We start from the raw sequence: 20,207 nt of genomic DNA on the forward strand, positions 1-20,207 counted from the left end.
GCCTTTTGGGCGTGTCTAGCACCATCTATTGACGGTCAACGCAATATAAAATATCCACCCTTGTACCAATCCTAATAAAGCAGATTCATTGTCAGATGGTGTGGTGTGTACCAAACAAACACCCCTGATGGCACTCACTGCAATTACACTGCTCCTCCTCAGCCTGGTCTGGCTCCCCCTCTCTTTCCCCTGCAAGCTGCAGCAGCTTACTTACAAGTCAGTCACTCACTGACACCCACAGTCGAAGACTAGTACTGCTGCTGCTGCTGGAAAAACGAGTGACGTGTCAGTACTGCTGCCGGCCGCCAGTATTGAATTTGTCTTCCTAAGAGGAACGCTGGCTGCATGCTGATCCTCATCAGTGGCTGGCGTTGGCATAGCATAGAAGGAGAGAGGTGGGCATGTGGCGGGTGTGACGGGTGGGCGTGCGAGCAGCATTACGTAATCACGTCACATCATGCTGTTTTTGTACATGGAGGTGGAGCCGGGAGTTTGAAAGTCGGTGGCAGTGGCACCCTTGATTAACCCAGGCGTCCGATCAGTAATGCAGTCCTGACAAGGTGCAGCGCAGAGGGGACAGTGATCAGCATGCTCGGCAATCGCTGCATCAGGCATGTGAGATCGGGATGCCAGACATTAGGGGGTGCCTGTGCGTACCAGGCACCCCCCCTGCGCACACCTATGTGTACATCCCACTTGTGCCCCTACCCTGGTACCAGCGGCGGCACCTAAATGCATTTACTTGGGGGGCTGCCACTACCCCTGTGCCCGAAGAGGAGAGGAGACAGTCAGTCCCCGGGTCCCAGCACCTGTGCAATAGATCCAGCATGTTCAGGACAGGCACATGCACAGGTGGAAAACCCTTACTTCTATGGACTGCACTGACTGCAGCCCATAGAAGCCAGATAAGGCTGCACAAAAGGCAAGGAGTGGCTTTTTACAAGAAGCCAGCTCTCTTCTTATCACAGCCCTGCCTGGCAGTCCCAAAGGAGGAAACACCTCCCAATGGGTCTGACTTTTGTGTCTGTGACTGACACTGACAGTCACAGTAAAACCAGTAAAGTCACAGACTGCATCTGGCTTCACTGACACTGAGAAGCGTGGTGGATTTTCCCTGTAGCCCGTAGGTAGTCCTGCAGCCCCGAAGTCTTACAGCCCATAGGTAAAATCTGCCACTGATTGGTACTATGCAGCCTCACCTTTGCCCACTGACACACTGTGCATCTCCCCTGTGCCCCCACACTGTGTACACTGGTACTATGCAGCCCAACCTGTGCCCTCTGACAACATGCATCCCCAGTGGTGTCGAGAGAGGGGGGGGGGGGGGGGGGGGGGGAGGGTACAAATTACCCGGGCCCAGGTCTGATGGAGGTTTTCAGTATTTTTTCTAAAAGTACATGACCACACCTCCTGTGATTAGACCACACCCCTTGAAAAGTACCTGGGACCAGCCCGGCTCTCGACTGCCCTGTGCATCCCCCTGTGACCCCACCCTGTGTACACTTGTACTATGCAGCACACCTGTGCCCACTGACACCGTGCATCCTGTGTAAACTGGTACTATGCAGCCCACCTGTGCCCACTGACACCGTGCATCCTGTGTAAACTGGTACTATGCAGCCCACCTGTGCCCACTGACACCGTGCATCCTGTGTAAACTGGTACTATGCAGCCCACCTGTGCCCACTGACACCGTGCATCCTGTGTAAACTGGTACTATGCAGCCCACCTGTGCCCACTGACACCGTGCATCCTGTGTAAACTGGTACTATGCAGCCCACCTGTGCCCACTGACACCGTGCATCCTGTGTAAACTGGTACTATGCAGCCCACCTGTGCCCACTGACACCGTGCATCCTGTGTAAACTGGTACTATGCAGCCCACCTGTGCCCACTGAAACCATGCATTCCCCGTGCCCTCACCCTGTGTACATTGGTACTATTTAGCCCCACCTGTGCCCACTGACACCACACGCCTCCCATGTGTCCCCACCCTGTGTACACTGGTACTATGCGGCTAATCTGTGCCCACTGACACCATGTAGCACCACCTGTACATCATCAGCAACTTGATAGGTGCTATAGTTTTTGGCATAAAACACATTTGTGTACATAAACTCTAAACTCAGTTGCTGAAATGAGTTACAGTACTGTGTCATCTGTGTGCTCCTGGAACAGTACCCTTGCCCTCCCCCCACGTTCCTCTCACCTACTCTCTCCCTTGCCCCCCCTCCCCCAGTGTTCCTCTCAGTGCTGTAACTAGGTGTGTGCCGATCGTGCATCACACCCGCTGGCCCAGACAGCTGAAGGTGGCGCCGCCTGTGTCCCGCTGACGGCGGCGCCGCCCGCCCGTGCTCCCCCAGAAGCCGCCGCAACTTCTTCTGAAGCCGCCGGATGCGCGCCTGCCCGCCCAACTTCCTCTGAAGCCGCCGACCGCCCGTTCGCCCATGCAACTTCCTCTGAAGCTGCCGCTGCCGCTCGCCCGCCTGTGTCCCACTGAACCAGCTGCTGCTGCGGCTGAGCGGCGTCTGTGTGACAGGGATGCTGCTCTCTTTGGCCCAGCGGGGGGGTTTGCCGTAATGTGTAAAAAAAAAAGGGGGACTCTGTCTGCCGTAATGTGTAAAAAGGGGGACAATGTCTGCCGTAATGTGTAAAAAGGGGGACAATGTCTGCCGGGTGTGGTTCATCAAATCGACAGTATCTAGGTCGACAATGTTTAGGTCGACCACTATAGGTCGACAGTCACTAGGTCGACATGGATGAAAGGTCGACAGGGTTTCTAGGTCGACATGTGCTAGGTCGACAGGTCTAAAGGTCGACATGAGGATTATTATTTTTTGTGTCGTTTTCTTCGTAGAGTGACCGGGATCCCAAATTAGTGCACTGCGTCCCCTCGCATGGCTCGCTTCGCTCGCCATGCTTCGGGCATGGTGCCTTCGCTACCGCTTCGCTCGGCACAGATTACCGTTCCAATCGTAGTCCACGTGGATCGTTAAGTATGAAAAAATTCAAAAAAAGAAAAGAAATGTGAAAAACTCATGTCGACCTTTAGACCTGTCGACCTAGCACATGTCGACCTAGAAACCCTGTCGACCATCCATCCATGTCAACCTAGTGACTGTCGACCTATAGTGGTCGACCTAAACATTGTCGACCTAGATACTGTCGATCTTCAGACCGGATCCCATGTCTGCCGTAATGTGTAAAAAGGAGACGATGGGGTATATTTACTAAAATTCGTATTTTCCCGTTTGAGGTCAAAGTTCAATCACGAATGACATCGATGACATGGCTGTGTGCTCCTGTACTGTATGACAGGCAGCACACGGCAGTGTTACAATGTAGCGCCTATGCGCTCCATTGTAACCAATGGTGGGAACTTTGTGGTCAGCGGTGAGGTTACTTTCGGTCAACCGCTGACCACAAAGTTCCCACCATTGGTTATAATGGAGCGCATAGGCGCTACATTGTAACACTGCCGTGTGCTGCCTGTCATACAGTACAGGAGCACACAGCCAATCAGGAGGGTGCCACAATGTGGCGCTCCCTGATTGGCTGATGGAACCCTCTTAGACATAAATCAGAGGGGGTTTCTGGCATTCGGGGAAAGGGGTCCCATGTGAAAACATGGGGCCCCTTTCAGTGCGAGGTTGGGTGTCCGTTTTTTTATTTTGCCAAGTACCTGGATTACAAATGGATTACAAGAGGAGCCTTCTACACTGGATTTTGTGAGTATAATTTTTTCAACAGGTACACCATGGATTCTACATGGAGAAGAGGACCGACCCTCGTGTGAACATAGGTAAGTATGTGTATATGGAGGTGTGGATGTATGCATTAAAGTTTTACTTTCAAGGTGTGTGTCTTATGTTTTTATTGCGGTATTTTTTTAGTAGTAGTACTACAGGTACAGCGGGCCCGGTTTTCCTCCGCATGCTGGTACTTGTGGTTCTCCAAGTACCAGCTTGCGGGGGAGGCTTGCTGGGACTTGTAGTACTGCTACTAAAAACAATGGTGGTCATTCCGAGTTGTTCGCTCGGTAATTTTTTTTCGCATCGCAGCGATTTTCCGCTTAGTGTGCATGCGCAATGTTCGCACTGCGACTGCGCCAAGTAAATTTGCTATACAGTTAGGTATTTCTCTATCGTCCTAAGTGGATGCTGGGGTTCCTGAAAGGACCATGGGGAATAGCGGCTCCGCAGGAGACAGGGCACAAAAAAGTAAAGCTTTACTAGGTCAGGTGGTGTGCACTGGCTCCTCCCCCTATGACCCTCCTCCAGACTCCAGTTAGATTTTGTGCCCGAACGAGAAGGGTGCAATCTAGGTGGCTCTCCTAAAGAGCTGCTTAGAGAAAGTTTAGTTTAGGTTTTTTTCTTTACAGTGAGTCCTGCTGGCAACAGGATCACTGCAACGTGGGACTTAGGGGGAAAGTAGTAAACTCACCTGCATGCAGAGTGGATTTGCTGCTTGGCTACTGGACACCATTAGCTCCAGAGGGATCGAACACAGGCCCAGCCGTGGAGTCCGGTCCCGGAGCCGCGCCGCCGACCCCCTTGCAGATGCTGAAGCGTGAAGAGGTCCGGAAACCGGCGGCTGAAGACTCCTCAGTCTTCATAAGGTAGCGCACAGCACTGCAGCTGTGCGCCATTTTCCTCTCAGCACACTTCACTGGGCAGTCACTGAGGGTGCAGAGCGCTGGGGGGGGGCGCTCTGAGAGGCAAATATAAACCTTATACAAGGCTAAAAATACCTCACATATAGCCCATAGGGGCTATATGGAGATATTTAACCCCTGCCTGACTGGAAAAATAGCGGGAGAAGAACCCGCCGAAAAAGGGGCGGGGCCTATCTCCTCAGCACACGGCGCCATTTTCTGTCACAGCTCCGCTGGTCAGAACGGCTCCCAGGTCTCTCCCCTGCACTGCACTACAGAAACAGGGTAAAACAGAGAGGGGGGGCACATTAATGGCTATATATATATATATTAAAGCAGCTATAAGGGAGCACTTAATATAAGGATATCCCTTGTATATATAGCGCTTTGTGGTGTGTGCTGGCAGACTCTCCCTCTGTCTCCCCAAAAGGGCTAGTGGGTCCTGTCTTCATTAGAGCATTCCCTGTGAGTTTGCGGTGTGTGTCGGTACGTGGTGTCGACATGTATGAGGACGATATTGGTGTGGAGGCGGAGCAATTGCCAAATATGCAGATGTCACCCCCCAGGGGGTCGACACCAGAATGGATGCCTTTATTTGTGGAATTACGTGATGGTTTATCTTCCCTTAAACAGTCAGTTGAGGACATGAGGCGGCCGGACAATCAATTAATGCCTGTCCAGGCGCCTCAAACACCGTCAGGGGCTGTAAAACGCCCTTTGCCTCAGTCGGTCGACACAGACCCAGACACGGGCACTGATTCCAGTGACGACGGTAGAAATTCAAACGTATTTTCCAGTAGGGCCACACGTTATATGATTTTGGCAATGAAGGAGACGTTACATTTAGCTGATACTACAGATACCGTAAAACAGGGTATTATGTATGGTGTGAAAAAACTACAAACAGTTTTTCCTGAATCAGAAGAATTAAATGACGTGTGTGATGAAGCGTGGGTTGCTCCTGATAAAAAGTTGATAATTTCAAAAAAGTTATTGGCATTATACCCTTTCCCGCCAGAGGTTAGGGCGCGCTGGGAAACACCCCCTAAGGTGGACAAGGCGCTCACACGCTTATCCAAACAAGTGGCGTTACCCTCTCCTGAGACGGCCGCACTTAAGGATCCATCAGATAGAAAGATGGAAGTTATTCAAAAGAATATATACACACATGCAGGTGTTATACTACGACCAGCTATAGCAACTGCCTGGATGTGCAGTGCTGGAGTAGTTTGGTCAGAATCCCTGATTGAAAATATTGATACCCTAGATAGGGACAATGTTTTACTGTCGTTAGAACAAATAAAGGATGCATTTATCTATATGCGTGATGCACAGAGGGATATTTGCACACTGGCATCTCGGATGAGTGCTATGTCCATTTCAGCCAGAAGAGCCTTATGGACACGACAGTGGACAGGCGATGCGGATTCAAAACGTCACATGGAGGTTTTGCCGTATAAAGGGGAGGAGTTATTTGGAGTTGGTCTATCAGACTTGGTGGCCACGGCTACTGCCGGGAAATCCACTTTTTACCTCAAGTCACTCCCCAACAGAGAAAGGCACCGACCTTTCAACCGCAGCCTTTTCGCTCCTACAAAAATAAGAGAGCAAAGGGCTTGTCGTATCTGCCACGAGGCAGAGGAAGAGGGAAGAGACACCAACAGGCAGCTCCTTCCCAGGAACAGAAGCCCTCCCCGGCTCCTGCAAAAACCTCAGCATGACGCTGGGGCCTCTCAAGCGGACTCGGGGACAGTGGGGGGCCGTCTCAAAAATTACAGCGCGCAGTGGGCTCACTCGCAGGTAGACCCCTGGATCCTGCAGATAATATCTCAGGGGTACAGGTTGGAATTAGAGACGGATCCTCCTCATCGTTTCCTGAAGTCTGCCTTACCAACCGTCTCTTCCGAAAGGGAGAGGGTGTTGGAAGCCATTCACAAGCTGTACGCTCAGCAGGTGATAGTCAAAGTACCCCTATTACAACAAGGAAAGGGGTATTATTCCACTCTATTTGTGGTACCGAAGCCGGATGGCTCGGTAAGGCCTATTCTAAATCTGAAGTCCTTGAACCTCTACATAAAAAAGTTCAAGTTCAAGATGGAGTCACTCAGAGCAGTGATAGCGAACCTGGAAGAAGGGGACTTTATGGTATCCTTGGACATCAAGGATGCGTATCTACACGTTCCGATTTACCCCGCACACCAGGGGTACCTCAGGTTCATTGTTCAAAACTGTCACTATCAGTTTCAGACGCTGCCGTTCGGATTGTCCACGGCGCCTCGGGTCTTTACCAAGGTAATGGCCGAGATGATGATTCTTCTTCGAAGAAAAGGCGTATTAGTTATCCCATACTTGGACGATCTCCTAATAAGGGCAAGGTCCAGAGAACAGCTGGAGACAGCTTTAGCACTATCTCAAGAGGTGCTAAGACAACACGGGTGGATTCTGAATATTCCAAAATCCCATTTAATCCCGACAACTCGTCTGCTGTTCCTAGGAATGATTCTGGACACGGTTCAGAAAAAGGTTTTCCTTCCAGAGGAAAAAGCCAAGGAGTTATCCGATCTGGTCAGGAACCTCCTAAAACCAGGAAAAGTGTCAGTACATCAATGCACAAGAGTCCTGGGAAAAATGGTGGCTTCTTACGAAGCAATTCCATTCGGCAGATTCCATGCAAGAATATTCCAAAGGGATCTGTTGGACAAATGGTCAGGGTCGCATCTGCAGATGCACCTGCGAATAACCCTGTCACCAAAGACAAGGGTGTCACTTCTGTGGTGGTTGCAGAAGGCTCACCTATTAGAAGGCCGCAGATTCGGCATTCAGGATTGGATCCTGGTGACCACGGACGCCAGCCTGAGAGGCTGGGGAGCAGTCACACAAGGAAGAAACTTCCAGGGAGTATGGACGAGTCTGGAAAAGTCTCTTCACATAAACATTCTGGAACTAAGAGCAATCTACAATGCTCTAAGCCAGGCGGAACTTCTCCTGCAAGGAAAGCCGGTGTTGATTCAGTCGGACAACATCACGGCGGTCGCCCATGTAAACAGGCAGGGCGGCACAAGAAGCAGGAGTGCAATGGCAGAAGCTGCCAAGATTCTTCGCTGGGCGGAGAATCACGTGATAGCACTGTCAGCAGTGTTCATCCCGGGCGTGGACAACTGGGAAGCAGACTTCCTCAGCAGACACGATCTTCATCCGGGAGAGTGGGGTCTACATCCAGAAGTCTTCAACATGTTAATAGACCGTTGGGAAAGACCAATTGTAGACATGATGGCGTCTCGCCTCAACAAGAAACTGGACAAATATTGCGCCAGGTCAAGAGATCCACAGGCAATAGCTGTGGACGCACTGGTAACTCCTTGGGTGTACCAGTCAGTGTATGTGTTTCCTCCTCTGCCGCTCATACCAAAGGTATTGAAGATCATACGGCAAAGAAGAGTAAGAACAATACTAGTGGTTCCGGATTGGCCGAGAAGGACTTGGTATCCGGAACTTCAAGAGATGCTCACGGACGAACCGTGGCCTCTACCTCTGAGAAGGGACCTGCTACAGCAGGGTCCCTGTCTTTTTCAAGACTTACCGCGGCTGCGTTTGACGGCATGGCGGTTGAACGCCAGATCCTAAAAGGGAAAGGCATTCCAGAAGAAGTCATTCCTACCTTGATTAAGGCACGGAAGGAAGTCACCGTGAAACATTATCACCGCATTTGGCGAAAATATGTAGCGTGGTGCGAGGATCGGAGGGTTCCGACGGAGGAATTCCAACTGGGTCGTTTCCTACATTTCCTGCAATCAGGATTATCTATGGGTCTCAAATTGGGATCCATTAAGGTTCAAATTTCGGCCCTGTCAATATTCTTCCAAAAAGAATTGGCCTCTGTCCCTGAGGTCCAGACTTTTGTCAAGGGAGTACTGCATATACAGCCTCCTGTGGTGCCTCCGGTGGCACCGTGGGATCTAAATGTAGTTTTAGATTTCCTCAAATCCCATTGGTTTGAACCATTGAAAAAGGTGGATTTGAAATATCTCACATTGAAAGTGACTATGTTACTAGCCCTGGCCTCTGCCAGGAGAGTATCTGAATTGGCGGCTTTATCTTATAAAAGTCCTTATCTAATCTTCCATTCGGATAGGGCAGAACTGCGGACTCGTCCGCATTTTCTCCCTAAAGTGGTATCAGCATTTCATCTGAACCAACCTATTGTGGTGCCTGCGGCCACTAGCGACTTGGAGGACTCCAAGTTGTTGGACGTTGTCAGAGCCTTAAAAATATACATTGCAAGGACGGCTGGAGTCAGAAAATCTGACTCGCTGTTTATATTGTATGCACCCAACAAGTTGGGCGCACCTGCTTCTAAGCAGTCGATTGCTCGTTGGATTTGTAACACAATTCAACTTGCACATTCTGTGGCAGGCCTGCCACAGCCTAAAACTGTAAAAGCCCACTCCACAAGGAAGGTGGGCTCATCTTGGGCGGCTGCCCGAGGGGTCTCGGCATTACAACTCTGCCGAGCAGCTACGTGGTCGGGGGAGAACACGTTTGTAAAATTTTACAAATTTGATACCCTGGCAAAGGAGGACCTGGAGTTCTCTCATTCGGTGCTGCAGAGTCATCCGCACTCTCCCGCCCGTTTGGGAGCTTTGGTATAATCCCCATGGTCCTTTCAGGAACCCCAGCATCCACTTAGGACGATAGAGAAAATAAGAATTTACTTACCGATAATTCTATTTCTCGGAGTCCGTAGTGGATGCTGGGCGCCCATCCCAAGTGCGGATTATCTGCAATACTTGTACATAGTTATTGTTAACTAATTCGGGTTATTGTTAAGGAGCCATCTTAAGAGGCCCTTTCTGTTGTCATACTGTTAACTGGGTTTAGATCACAAGTTGTACGGTGTGATTGGTGTGGCTGGTATGAGTCTTACCCGGGATTCAAAATGCCTCCCTTATTGTGTATGCTCGTCCGGGCACAGTACCTAACTGGAGTCTGGAGGAGGGTCATAGGGGGAGGAGCCAGTGCACACCACCTGACCTAGTAAAGCTTTACTTTTTTGTGCCCTGTCTCCTGCGGAGCCGCTATTCCCCATGGTCCTTTCAGGAACCCCAGCATCCACTACGGACTCCGAGAAATAGAATTATCGGTAAGTAAATTCTTATTTTTACTCACGGCTTTTTCTTCGTTCAGGCGATCGGAGTGTGATTGACAGGAAGTGGGTGTTTCTGGGCGGAAACAGGCCGTTTTATGGGCGTGTGGGAAAAAACGCTACTGTTTCTGGGAAAAACGCGGGAGTGGCTGGAGAAACGGAGGAGTGTCTGGCCGAACGCTGGATGTGTTTATGACGTCAAACCAGGAACGACAAGCACTGAACTGATCGCAGAAGCCGAGTAAGGTTGAAGTTACTCAGAAACTGCTAAGAGGTGTGTAATCGCAATATTGCGAATCTTTCGTTCGCAATTTTACTATGCTAAGATTCACTCCCAGTAGGCGGCGGCTTAGCGTGTGTAAAGCTGCTAAAAGCAGCTTGCGAGCGAACAACTCGGAATGAGGGCCCATATTAATTTTTTTACAAAACGGCTATCAGCCTCCCATCCGCAGCCCTTGGATGGGGGGGACAGCCTCGGGCTTCACCCCTGGTCCTTGGGTGGCTGGAGGGGGGGGACCCCTTGATTGAAGGGGTTCCCACTCCTCCAGGGTACCCCAGCCAGGGGTGACTAGTTGGTTATGTAATGCCAGGGCCGCCGGGACCTATATAAAAGTGTCCCCCGGCTGTGGCATTATGTATCTGGCTAGTGGAGCCCGGTGCTGGTTTCAGGAATACGGGGGACCCCTACGCTTTTTGTCCCCCGTATTTTTGGAACCAGGACCAGGCGCAGAGCCCGGTGCTGGTTGTTTAAATATGGGGGAACCCCTATAATTTTTTCCCCCATATTTTTGCAACCAGGACCGGCTCAAAGAGCCCGAGGCTGGTTTTGCTTAGGAGGGGGGACCCCACGCATTTTTCCCCCCCCCAAAAAAACACTTTCCCATCCCCTTCCCACTGATAAACATGCACGGATCTCATGGATCCGTGCATGCCTATCCAAACACGGGATAAAAAAGCAGGTCTGTTTTTTTTTAGCACTTTTTCACGAATTGTATTTCAGCACGGCAGTGTTTGGCTATTGTCGGCAGTGTTTGTGATTTGCACTTTTTAGTAAATTACCGATTTCTACCAAATTGCAGGCGTATTTGACCGATGGTGTATTGATTCGTAATTTTTTCCTAGGACTTCCAAAATATTACGAATGCCCTCATCACTGCCGAGATTTTTGCTTAGTAAATTCTCGAGATGACACTTTGAAGAAAAAACGGAATCTCGGTCAAAATTGGGACCTTAGTAAATATACCCCGATGTCTGACGTAATGTGTAAAAAGGGGACGATGTCTGCCGTAATGTGTAAAAAGGGGGACAATGTCTGCCGTAATGTGTAAAAAGGGGGATGCTGTCTGCCATAATGTGTAAAAAGGGGACGCTGTTTGCCGTAATGTGTAAAAAGGGGACGCTGTCTGCCGTAGTGTAAAAAGGGGGACGCTGTCTGCCGTAATGTGTAAAAAGGGAGACAATGTCTGCCGTAATGTGTAAAAAGGAGACGATGTCTGACGTAATGTGTAAAAAGGGGACGATGTCTGCCGTAATGTGTAAAAAGGGGGACAATGTCTGCCGTAATGTGTAAAAATGGGGATGCTGTCTGCCGTAATGTGTAAAAAGGGACGCTGTCTGCCGTAATGTGTAAAAAGGGGACGCTGTCTGCCGTAATGTGTAAAAAGGGGACGCTGTCTGCCGTAATGTGTAAAAAGGGGGACGCTGTCTGCCGTAATGTGTAAAAAGGGGACGCTGTCTGCCGTAATGTGTAAAAAGGGGACGATGTCTGCCGTAATGTGTAAAAACCGGACGCTGACTGCCGTAATGTGTAAAAGGGGCTCTACCTGGTGTAGTGGCGCTACTGTGCGGTGTAATTTGAATAATGGAGACTACTGTGCACCGTAGTATGAATTGGTATTATTTTGTGGACACACCCTTTTCCCATGCGCCTGCGGCGCACACTGCCCATGTTTTGCATAAGGTGGGGGGGCGCCAATGCTGTTTCTTGCACACAGCGCTAAAATGCCTAGTTACGGCACTGGTTCCTCTCACCTGCTTTCTCCCTAGCCCTCCCCCAGTGTTCCTCTCACCTGCTCTCTCCCTAGCCTTTCCCCGCGTTCCTCTCATCTGCTCTCTCTCTAGCCATCCCCCCGCATTCCTCTCACCTGTTCTCTCCCTAGCCCTCCCTCCTGTGTGCCGCTCACCTGCTCTATCCCTAGCTCTCCCCCAGTGTTCCTCTCACCAGCTTTCTCCCTAGCTCTCACCCAGTGTGCCACTCTGCAGCTGTAATGTGTAAAAAAAATAGGGACTCTGCCTGCCGTAATGTGTAAAAAGGGGTATTCTGCTTTCTAATGTGTAAAAAGGGGACTCTGCCTGCCTAATGTGTAAAAATGGGGACTCTGCTTCTGGAATGTGTAAGAAAGGGGGACTCTACCTGCCTAATTTGTAAAAAAGGTGGACTCTGCCTGCTGTTACAGTATGTGTAAAGGGTATCCGGACTCCAGGTCGACACCAAAAAGGTCAATACACCTTAGGTTGACACCAATTGGTCGACACACCTTAGTTCGACATGGAAAAAGGTCGACATGAGTTTTTCATTTTTTTAACTTTTTCATACTTTACGACCAACGTGGACTACGATCGGGAATGGTAACCTGTGCCGAGCGCAGCGAGACACCTTGCCCGAAGCGAGGGGACGCGGTGCACTAATTGGGGTTCCCGGTCACTCTACAAAGAAAATGACACCCAAAAAAATAACAAACTCATGTCGGCCTTTTTCCATGTTGACCTTGTTCATGTCGACCTTTTGTCCATGTCAACCTTTTTTCCATGTCGACCTAAGGTGTGTCGACAAATTAGTGTCGACCTAAGGTGTGTCAACCTTTTTGGTGTCGACCTGGAGTCCCAGACCCTTGTGAAGAGGGGGACTCTACCTGCTGTAATGTGTAAAACGGAGCTCTGTGGGCATGCCCCTTCCCCACGAAGCCACGGCCCTATACTTTTTGCGCACGCCAGTGGCGTGCACTGGCCCTATTTTGTATATGGGCGATGGGGCGCCGGTGCTGTTTCTTGCACACAGCGCTAAAATGTCTAGTTATGGCACTGGGTGCACCTTCTCCCCCATACTTAGAATGGTGCCCCCCTCACCAGCTTCTTCTTACTTTAGCATGTGGGAGGTGAAGGCAGCATCTTCTGTTCCTCCAGCAGTATCAAAGTTTGATGATTTGTTCTTGGAAATGTTTGTTCTTGACAATGGGCCTAATGCAGCATGAGTTGTTAAAGTGCGGTAATCTCTATTTGGCGATTTCCACACTTCTGCGCATTAGCGTACGCTGCTGCTCACATGTGCGAGGACTTAAACTGCAATCACATGCATCCCCACTGTGTTTTAGGGGCGGCTTGCTGCATTGGGGGTGCGCGGTTCGGACAACAGAGGCTTGTCCAGACCAGCCGCAGCCACCGCGACCCGAAACATGGCTGCCTGGCAACTGCCTTTGAAGCTAGGCTGCGTAGGCAGGGGGCAACCCTTAAGATGTGAGCACATCGCTGTATAGTGATACGCTTGCATTTTAGCGGTGGGGGGGGCAGGACCCGGCATACAGGGTAGCCTTGTCTGTGCCGGGCGGCTCCCTGTATGCTACAAAAATGAGTTGTAGTTTTGCGATTTCTCGTAAAACTACAACTGATGCTGAATTAGGCCCTATGTTCCTGATTTGTTTTTTATTGTTTTTTTTTAAATGTCACTGGGAGTGCAGTCAGTGCACTATACTGTCTGTATATGTTATTTCTTGATGTATATCCCCAGCAGCAAAGTACACATGTTGGCAAGTATGCTGCAAGTACTACATGTATGTTCGTGGAAATATGATAAATAGTTAGATTTGTACTGGTTAATTTAGTTAATGCAAGGGAGGCTTGTTGACAAAAATGTTCTGCCACCATCTAGTGGAAGCCGACATAATTACAAGGTGATAGATAAGTTAATAAATGGTTTTACCAACACTCCTCGTTTTATCATATCAAATTGAGCACAGGATAAAGATGATGTTATAGCTAGGGAAACTAACATGGCAGCAGATTCAGTGAGCCACGAGCTTCCATCAGAACCTTGTACAATGTGTGGCTGTGTGCATTTCCGCTTATAGGTAGAATAAGACCTTACGTATCTTACACGTACCTAATAAGTAAGGTTTTTCTACTGTAATATCCCATGGTATAGGTTTCCATAGAACCTTATGGCTAACTGAACAGGCCCTGTACTAGTGAAATACAGTACACCTGATGGCAAGTACACGTGGAGAGTGGAATCAAGAGGGGGCACTGTATTTCTCATTGACAATTTTGACAAATGCTACCAAGAGCTGCTAAGGGTATAGGGGAGGGGGGGGGGGGGGGGGGGCTTTCTTCCATCTGGATTGGCCTCTCAACTTGGAGAGATAGTCACAACACTACAGATGATGACAGAGTTACCATGACTTGACTGCAGCCCAATTACAGTCATAGTAACCAGGCTGCAATTCCTGTGTATGACCAGCTAATAGCTCCATAGATCAGTCTTACGCATTATTTATGATGTTCAGTAATGGGTAGTCGATAATGTCAGACGCTGTGCTTTTAAAGTTTTAATTAGTATCTGTGGCACTGGCAATCACCACAGTCCCATGACGTGGAATTATAAGCACTGGCAGCTCAAAAAAATTCTAATAACAGTACTAGCCACGGACCTTGTCATGGGCCCCACCCTCCTCTATGGGTAGTCCTGATTAGTAAACCTGAGTGACAGAGGAGGGCATAATAATATATGGCGGCAATGGGACAGTATATACTGCAGGATACTAATGGTATATTAGCTAGTGCTGTTAGAATGTAGCTGGGCAGTATCACTGGTATATTATTTGTGTAACCACCTCATCCCTTTAATTCTGGACACATATTAATTACACAGGTTCTGTGGCTGATTAAAACCAGGTGAAATGGAGTCTTGATGTCAGCCAGCCACAGATCCTGTGTAATTAATATGTGTCCCGAATTAAAGGGATGAGGTGGTAACCCTATATATTACCTAGTGCTGGCAGAGTGTAGTTGGGTGGTATCACTGTTATATTATCTAGTGCTAATAGAGTGTAGCTGGGCAGTATCATTAATTATTTTGCTGGGCACTATTACTAGTTATTTTATACTTACTGGGCATATTGTCACAAGGCACCACAAACTAGGGGCCTGACAGAGCCCAACAAGTTCTGCCTGTGTAAATCACGTAACCAGTAGTCAACAGCAGTGCAGTATAGAAGTCTTGGGAATCACTGAATCAAGCTGAGTCACTGAGTCACAGCTCAATGGAAAAGGGTCCTTGAAAAACAACCCAGGTCCAGTGACCTGGGACTCTAGCCCAGGTAGCTAACAGGGTCGGACCTGGGAAGAACACGGGTAAGGCTACAGTGTAAGCAGGGTGACCCGGGTCGGATGAAGAACCAACTCACGAACACTTGTAGATGATGTCATCTTCATGCACCAGGAGAGGGAAGACTTGCCACTAACCCTAGTCCAGCCTGTGGTGTGAACAGGGTTTCAAGCTGCTTTGACATGGCTGTGACACAGCTTGAAAAAAGGTAGATCGTGGTTAAGGTCGACAGGTACAAAAAGTCAACAGGTTAAAAATGTCAACATAATGGTCAAATACACATAGTTGACGCACGTTTTGGTTGTAGTTTAAAAATGTTTCAACTTTTGCCATTTACCACCCACAGGGACTACAATTGAGAACAGTAACCTGTGTCGAGCAAAATGGTAGCAGTGCAAGCCACCTTGCCCAAAGCACGGCAAGTGAAGCGAGCCCACAAGAGTCTAGGTTTGCTATAATTGTAGTCATATATCATGAAACGTAGAAAAGGATGCACAAAAAACATAAAAAACTTGATTCAACCTTTTTTGTTTCAACCATTTCCATGTCAACCTTTTCTACTGTCTACCTTTCCAAAGTTGACTTTTTGATCCTGTCAACCTATGCATGTCGACCATATGTCTAACTAATTACTGTAGATCTTCTATACCCCACCCCTGGGAGTACGGGAAGCGGTTATGTAATCAGCGGTCAGGAGACCGCCAGTCACTATACTGGGGAGGACGGGAAGTGGTTATGTGACAAGTGGTCGGGAGACCGCCAGTCACAATACTGATGCCGGTATCCCGCACAAGTGAATCCCCACAGTCGGCATGCCGTCTGACAGGGACTATTCCCACTCGTTGGTGTCCACGACATCCATAGAGTGGGAATAGAATCTGTGGCGACTGCAGCGAGCCACAGAGCCCGCAAGGGGCTTTGTTGCGCTCACCCCCCCCCCCCCCCTGCTTCAAGGAGGTTAGGCTATATCCCCTTGTGATAGATTTATCAATAACGGCATCAATCCCTCTAGCAGCTGTGCCGGGATTATCTGCAATTCTGGCCACCCTCATCATTTGGGACTTCGGCAGGCCCTTTTTAAGGGGTTTAGGATGGTGACTTGATGCCAACAGGAATGTGTTTCTGTCCGTTGGCTTAGAGTATACCTCCGTATGCAGGCCGTCCGGTTGAATTGTGACAGACGGTTGAAGGTGGCGGACCAACCTGTGGCCCATCACTTTCTTTCAGCAGGACATACTCTGGCGCAACTGAAACATATCCTGATAGACCATATACCAGTGTCCCTTAGAGGAGGTGATCGGGACGGTAAACTGCTCAAGTGTGAGAGCAGGTGGATTCACGTCCTGAACACTGTAGCCCCCCATGGAATGAACGAGCGACTTAACTGGAACGTATTTCGCTGACAGCCTCGCTGTGAGGTTGTCTTCTTGACTGCCTTTCACCTTGCTTTATATTCTTTATTTTTCTTGCAGGGACTTAGACTTTAGTAATATCTATGTTCTTGCAATTTGCTTGATTTGCACCTTAGCTATGCCAGTACATGGAGCTTTAGTCCACCTATAGGTGCCTTGCCTGTTGCTGCTATGTGCCGGGCGATCATTTGCTGTTCATTATATGCATTTTCTACAGTAATGAGCTATATTTTAGTGTATATGTTTAATACATGTATCTGTATGTTTAACTCTCATTCTGGGATTATGCACTTCTGTTTGTTTGTAGGTGCCCGCAGTGAGGGCCGGGGAGATGAGTCGGAGGTATCCTGCAGTTGGCCCGGCAAACCGACGCGTCGCCAGGGAAACGGAACGCGTTGCCAAGGTAACCACAGCGGATGCCGTCTGACGTCACCGGATGTGACGCACCCGCGGCTGCGGCTGGCGGAAGCACACGCCGGACCCGGCTCTCCCATGGGGCAGTGACATGTCTCCTATTTAGGTGAGTGCAATTTATGTGTTATGTTTGTTTGTCCACTTTCCATGCCTGCCTTGAAAACGGTGCATGGCACCGAAACGTCGGCCTTGCATGGCATTTTTATTATGGGCTTGATTCAATAAACAGCACTTTTTTCTCATTTACTACGAGTGCCGCAGTCTCCACGCTTGCTACATTTTTTTACTGAAGGCACCACACCTTACCTGCATCAGTGACGAGTGACGGTTCATTTCTGCAATTATATATATATATATATATATATATATACAGTGCACACACATGTACAGAGCACTACAAGGAAATGGATTTGGACGCTACTACTCTTTATATCAGATTAGCGCACTTAACTTGAGAGCTCGCTGTTATTTAGTTACAATAACCTTTATTATATAACACATTTAAATATACTGCCATACCCAGGATTCAAACTTATAACCTGTTGCATTCCAGTCAAAGGTCCTACTCATTGGTTTATGTGATCCTGCATAAAAACTATGAGATAACAATATGAAGCTACTTGTACTGTGTAAAAAATAATCAGCATTGCAATTGATCAGATCTATGTAGTGTGCAGCCACATATCCAATCCCTGTAGTGTGCAGCCACACACTACATAGATCTGCTCAGCTGTAATGCTGATCATTTTTTCATCAAAGTGCAACGTAAGCTTTAAATAGTTAGAATTCTCTAGTTTTCTATCCGGGGTCAGATAGCTCATGAATTGAGTGTCTGACTGCAAGGCCACAGGCAATGGGTTTGAATCCCGGATATGTCAGCATCTTGAAATGTAATAAAGGACAGTGTGGCTGAATAACAAAGAGCTAGCAAGTTAAGTTCATGAATGTTGTATACTTATTAGCGACAGAAGGGGTGGGGGTAGGAGACAGGGGCGATTAGGAGATGCTGGGCTCCAAAATAGTGGGAAGCTGCAAGTGAAAGTAATTAAAACAGATAATTGACAAGTGCTGCCAACAGCTCCCCCTACCCTGCAGCGCTATGTGCGGTGCACACTCCTAGTTACAGCCCTGCTGCATATTCCCGGTGCAGTGATGGTGGTAAGTGCCTTACAGTATATATTCTATGGGTGCACATGTATGCCAGATTTAATGTTTTGCTTATCTTGATAAGTGTAGCTCAAAATACAGATGAGGAAATCTAAGTGTATAGTATTGCACATAAACAGGCACCTTGTATGTTCTGCTGTATGTATCCTTTATGTTCCAAAGTACAGATTATGCTGATACTCACGTGTCTGATGTGAGCCTGAAGATTATTAATTCCAAATGATCGAATGACAAACCAGAGTTTGAGGGAGCGGAATCGGCGACTCAGAGGAATTTGCCAATGCTGCCATTAAAGAAATACAATGAAATACATATTTCTGAGGTGTCACACCTTGAAAGGCACAAAAACTCCAATCAAAACAAACCTAGCCAATGTAAGTAAGAAGACTGACTTGGATCATCCAAGATTAAGGAGTAAGACGCTACAACCGTGTAGCCTTCTTGTTACTCAGTGTCTGCAATTTACAGCATACCTGTTGTACTGCAATGACATATCTAACAATAATCCCACAGCCTAATTGTGTTGTTTGGTTATTAATACACATATGATTCTTACTTAATTATAAAGTTGTCTGCCTCCATCTCTGTTCTGTTGATGTTCTACTATAAAGCCAAAGGGTCATATTTAGCCATACTGGCCAATATAATTGACTTTCTATCGTCGCTTATAGTGACAGAATATCTTTTACAACTGCAGCAGTAAGAGCACTCTTGCTGCTTTGACGTCCAGTCCAGGTTCTGCACATGCACAGCCGGACACGTATTCACTGCTTCGGAAGCCTTGTTACATTAGTACAAAAGCTATCATTTATTTATCAATGTAAAAATATAATTGTTTTAGTAGTGAATATTTTTTTCCTTTACTGCTATACCTCAGCTGTCCTTGTCAATAAATACCCCATGCTTTGCATCAGAAGCTATCTCCACTAGAACACATTCATTCCACTATATTCTATAAGGTTAAGGGTTTTTTATTTTTTATTAAATACAACATGATAAATCGGGATGTAGTTACATTGTCGGCAGTCGGGATCCCGGCGGTCAAGATATCGACGTCAGAATCCCAACCACTGACAATGCCGCCAGCCAGAATCCAGACTAACGAGGACTTTTCCCACTCATGGGTGTCCACGACACCCATACAGTGGGAACAGAACCTGTGGCGAGCGTAGCGAGGCCGCAAGGGGCTTTGTTGCGCCCGCACCCCTGCTGACATTCTAGCAGCCAGGACCCAGCGGGATCCCGGCTGCCAGCATTCCATACCCAACGCGATAAATCCACTTGAATGACTTTGCTTAGTTTAGCTTCTGTTCCATTTAGCCAGAATCAGTAATGTGGTATGTATCCAGGATGTGGCAGTTGTCCGCTCATGCTTACCATGAAGTCAGTTGCAGCCCCACTATTGGCATGCCGGAGGTAGATAGGGTTGACTGTGAATGTTTGCTGCAGCTTGTATTTATCTTTCACCCTATGGAAATAAGGCAGATGTATAGGCAAATAAATATATGGGAAACTTGTAGCGTTTAGGGTTTTATTTTGTTTTTTGGAATTGCACAGTTTTATCTTGCTTGGGCCTGAGTAATAAAGCTTCCATAATTTTGAAACAGAAAACAGAGACACCCAGGCCAAGGTGTTGCATGCTGCAATGGTGCCTTGGACGAAGCACATTTCAAGGCTTCCCGTAGTAGTATACTGGTAAATAGCTGTATTACCAGCATTGAACAAGAAAAGAAGATCACAATGCGGGGGGAAGGGGGGGGGGGGGGTTAACATGCTGGCTTTCCCTCTTCTTTTCCGTTGATCTACCCACTCTCATTCTCAAGGAATTAAACATGACAACTGACATTCCTATTGGAGCTGCTGACAAACTCCTCATGCTGTCCTCCTCCTACAGCATCTTCCCATGGACTTCATTTTCCAACTCATTGATGGTCAGTACTTGGACCTCATGTTCAACCATCTTTGTGAAATGGCTAACTTCTCTATTTCAGCATCTCATATCTGACTGCAAGTTCTTTCCTTCTATGTTTACTTACC

At 48.1% G+C, this 20,207-nt stretch overlaps 1 protein-coding gene and 1 long non-coding RNA gene across 3 annotated transcripts in view; one reads left to right on the top strand and one right to left on the bottom strand.

The window, feature by feature from the left end:
- LOC134931999 (uncharacterized) overlaps positions 1–18,737 on the top strand; it is a 58,883-nt gene extending 40,146 nt beyond the window's left edge. Inside the window, exons 3-5 of one of the 2 annotated variants that reach the window (XR_010179216.1) lie at positions 15,524–15,624; positions 16,897–17,109; positions 18,333–18,737. This is a non-coding gene — a long non-coding RNA (uncharacterized LOC134931999). The remainder of the gene's footprint in view (positions 1–15,523; positions 15,625–16,896; positions 17,110–18,332) is intronic. The other variant, XR_010179215.1, reaches the window with a different exon arrangement.
- The window catches only part of HDC (histidine decarboxylase), a 54,351-nt gene that overhangs the window by 7,751 nt on the left and 26,393 nt on the right, over positions 1–20,207 (bottom strand). Inside the window, exons 9-10 of the mRNA XM_063925987.1 lie at positions 19,548–19,638; positions 18,355–18,453 (exon numbers count right to left, since the gene is read on the bottom strand). Coding sequence (XP_063782057.1) covers positions 18,355–18,453; positions 19,548–19,638 — 190 coding nt within the window. The remainder of the gene's footprint in view (positions 1–18,354; positions 18,454–19,547; positions 19,639–20,207) is intronic.

Source organism: Pseudophryne corroboree, chromosome 6, assembly GCF_028390025.1.
Source record: "Pseudophryne corroboree isolate aPseCor3 chromosome 6, aPseCor3.hap2, whole genome shotgun sequence".
Lineage (NCBI taxonomy): Eukaryota > Metazoa > Chordata > Amphibia > Anura > Myobatrachidae > Pseudophryne > Pseudophryne corroboree.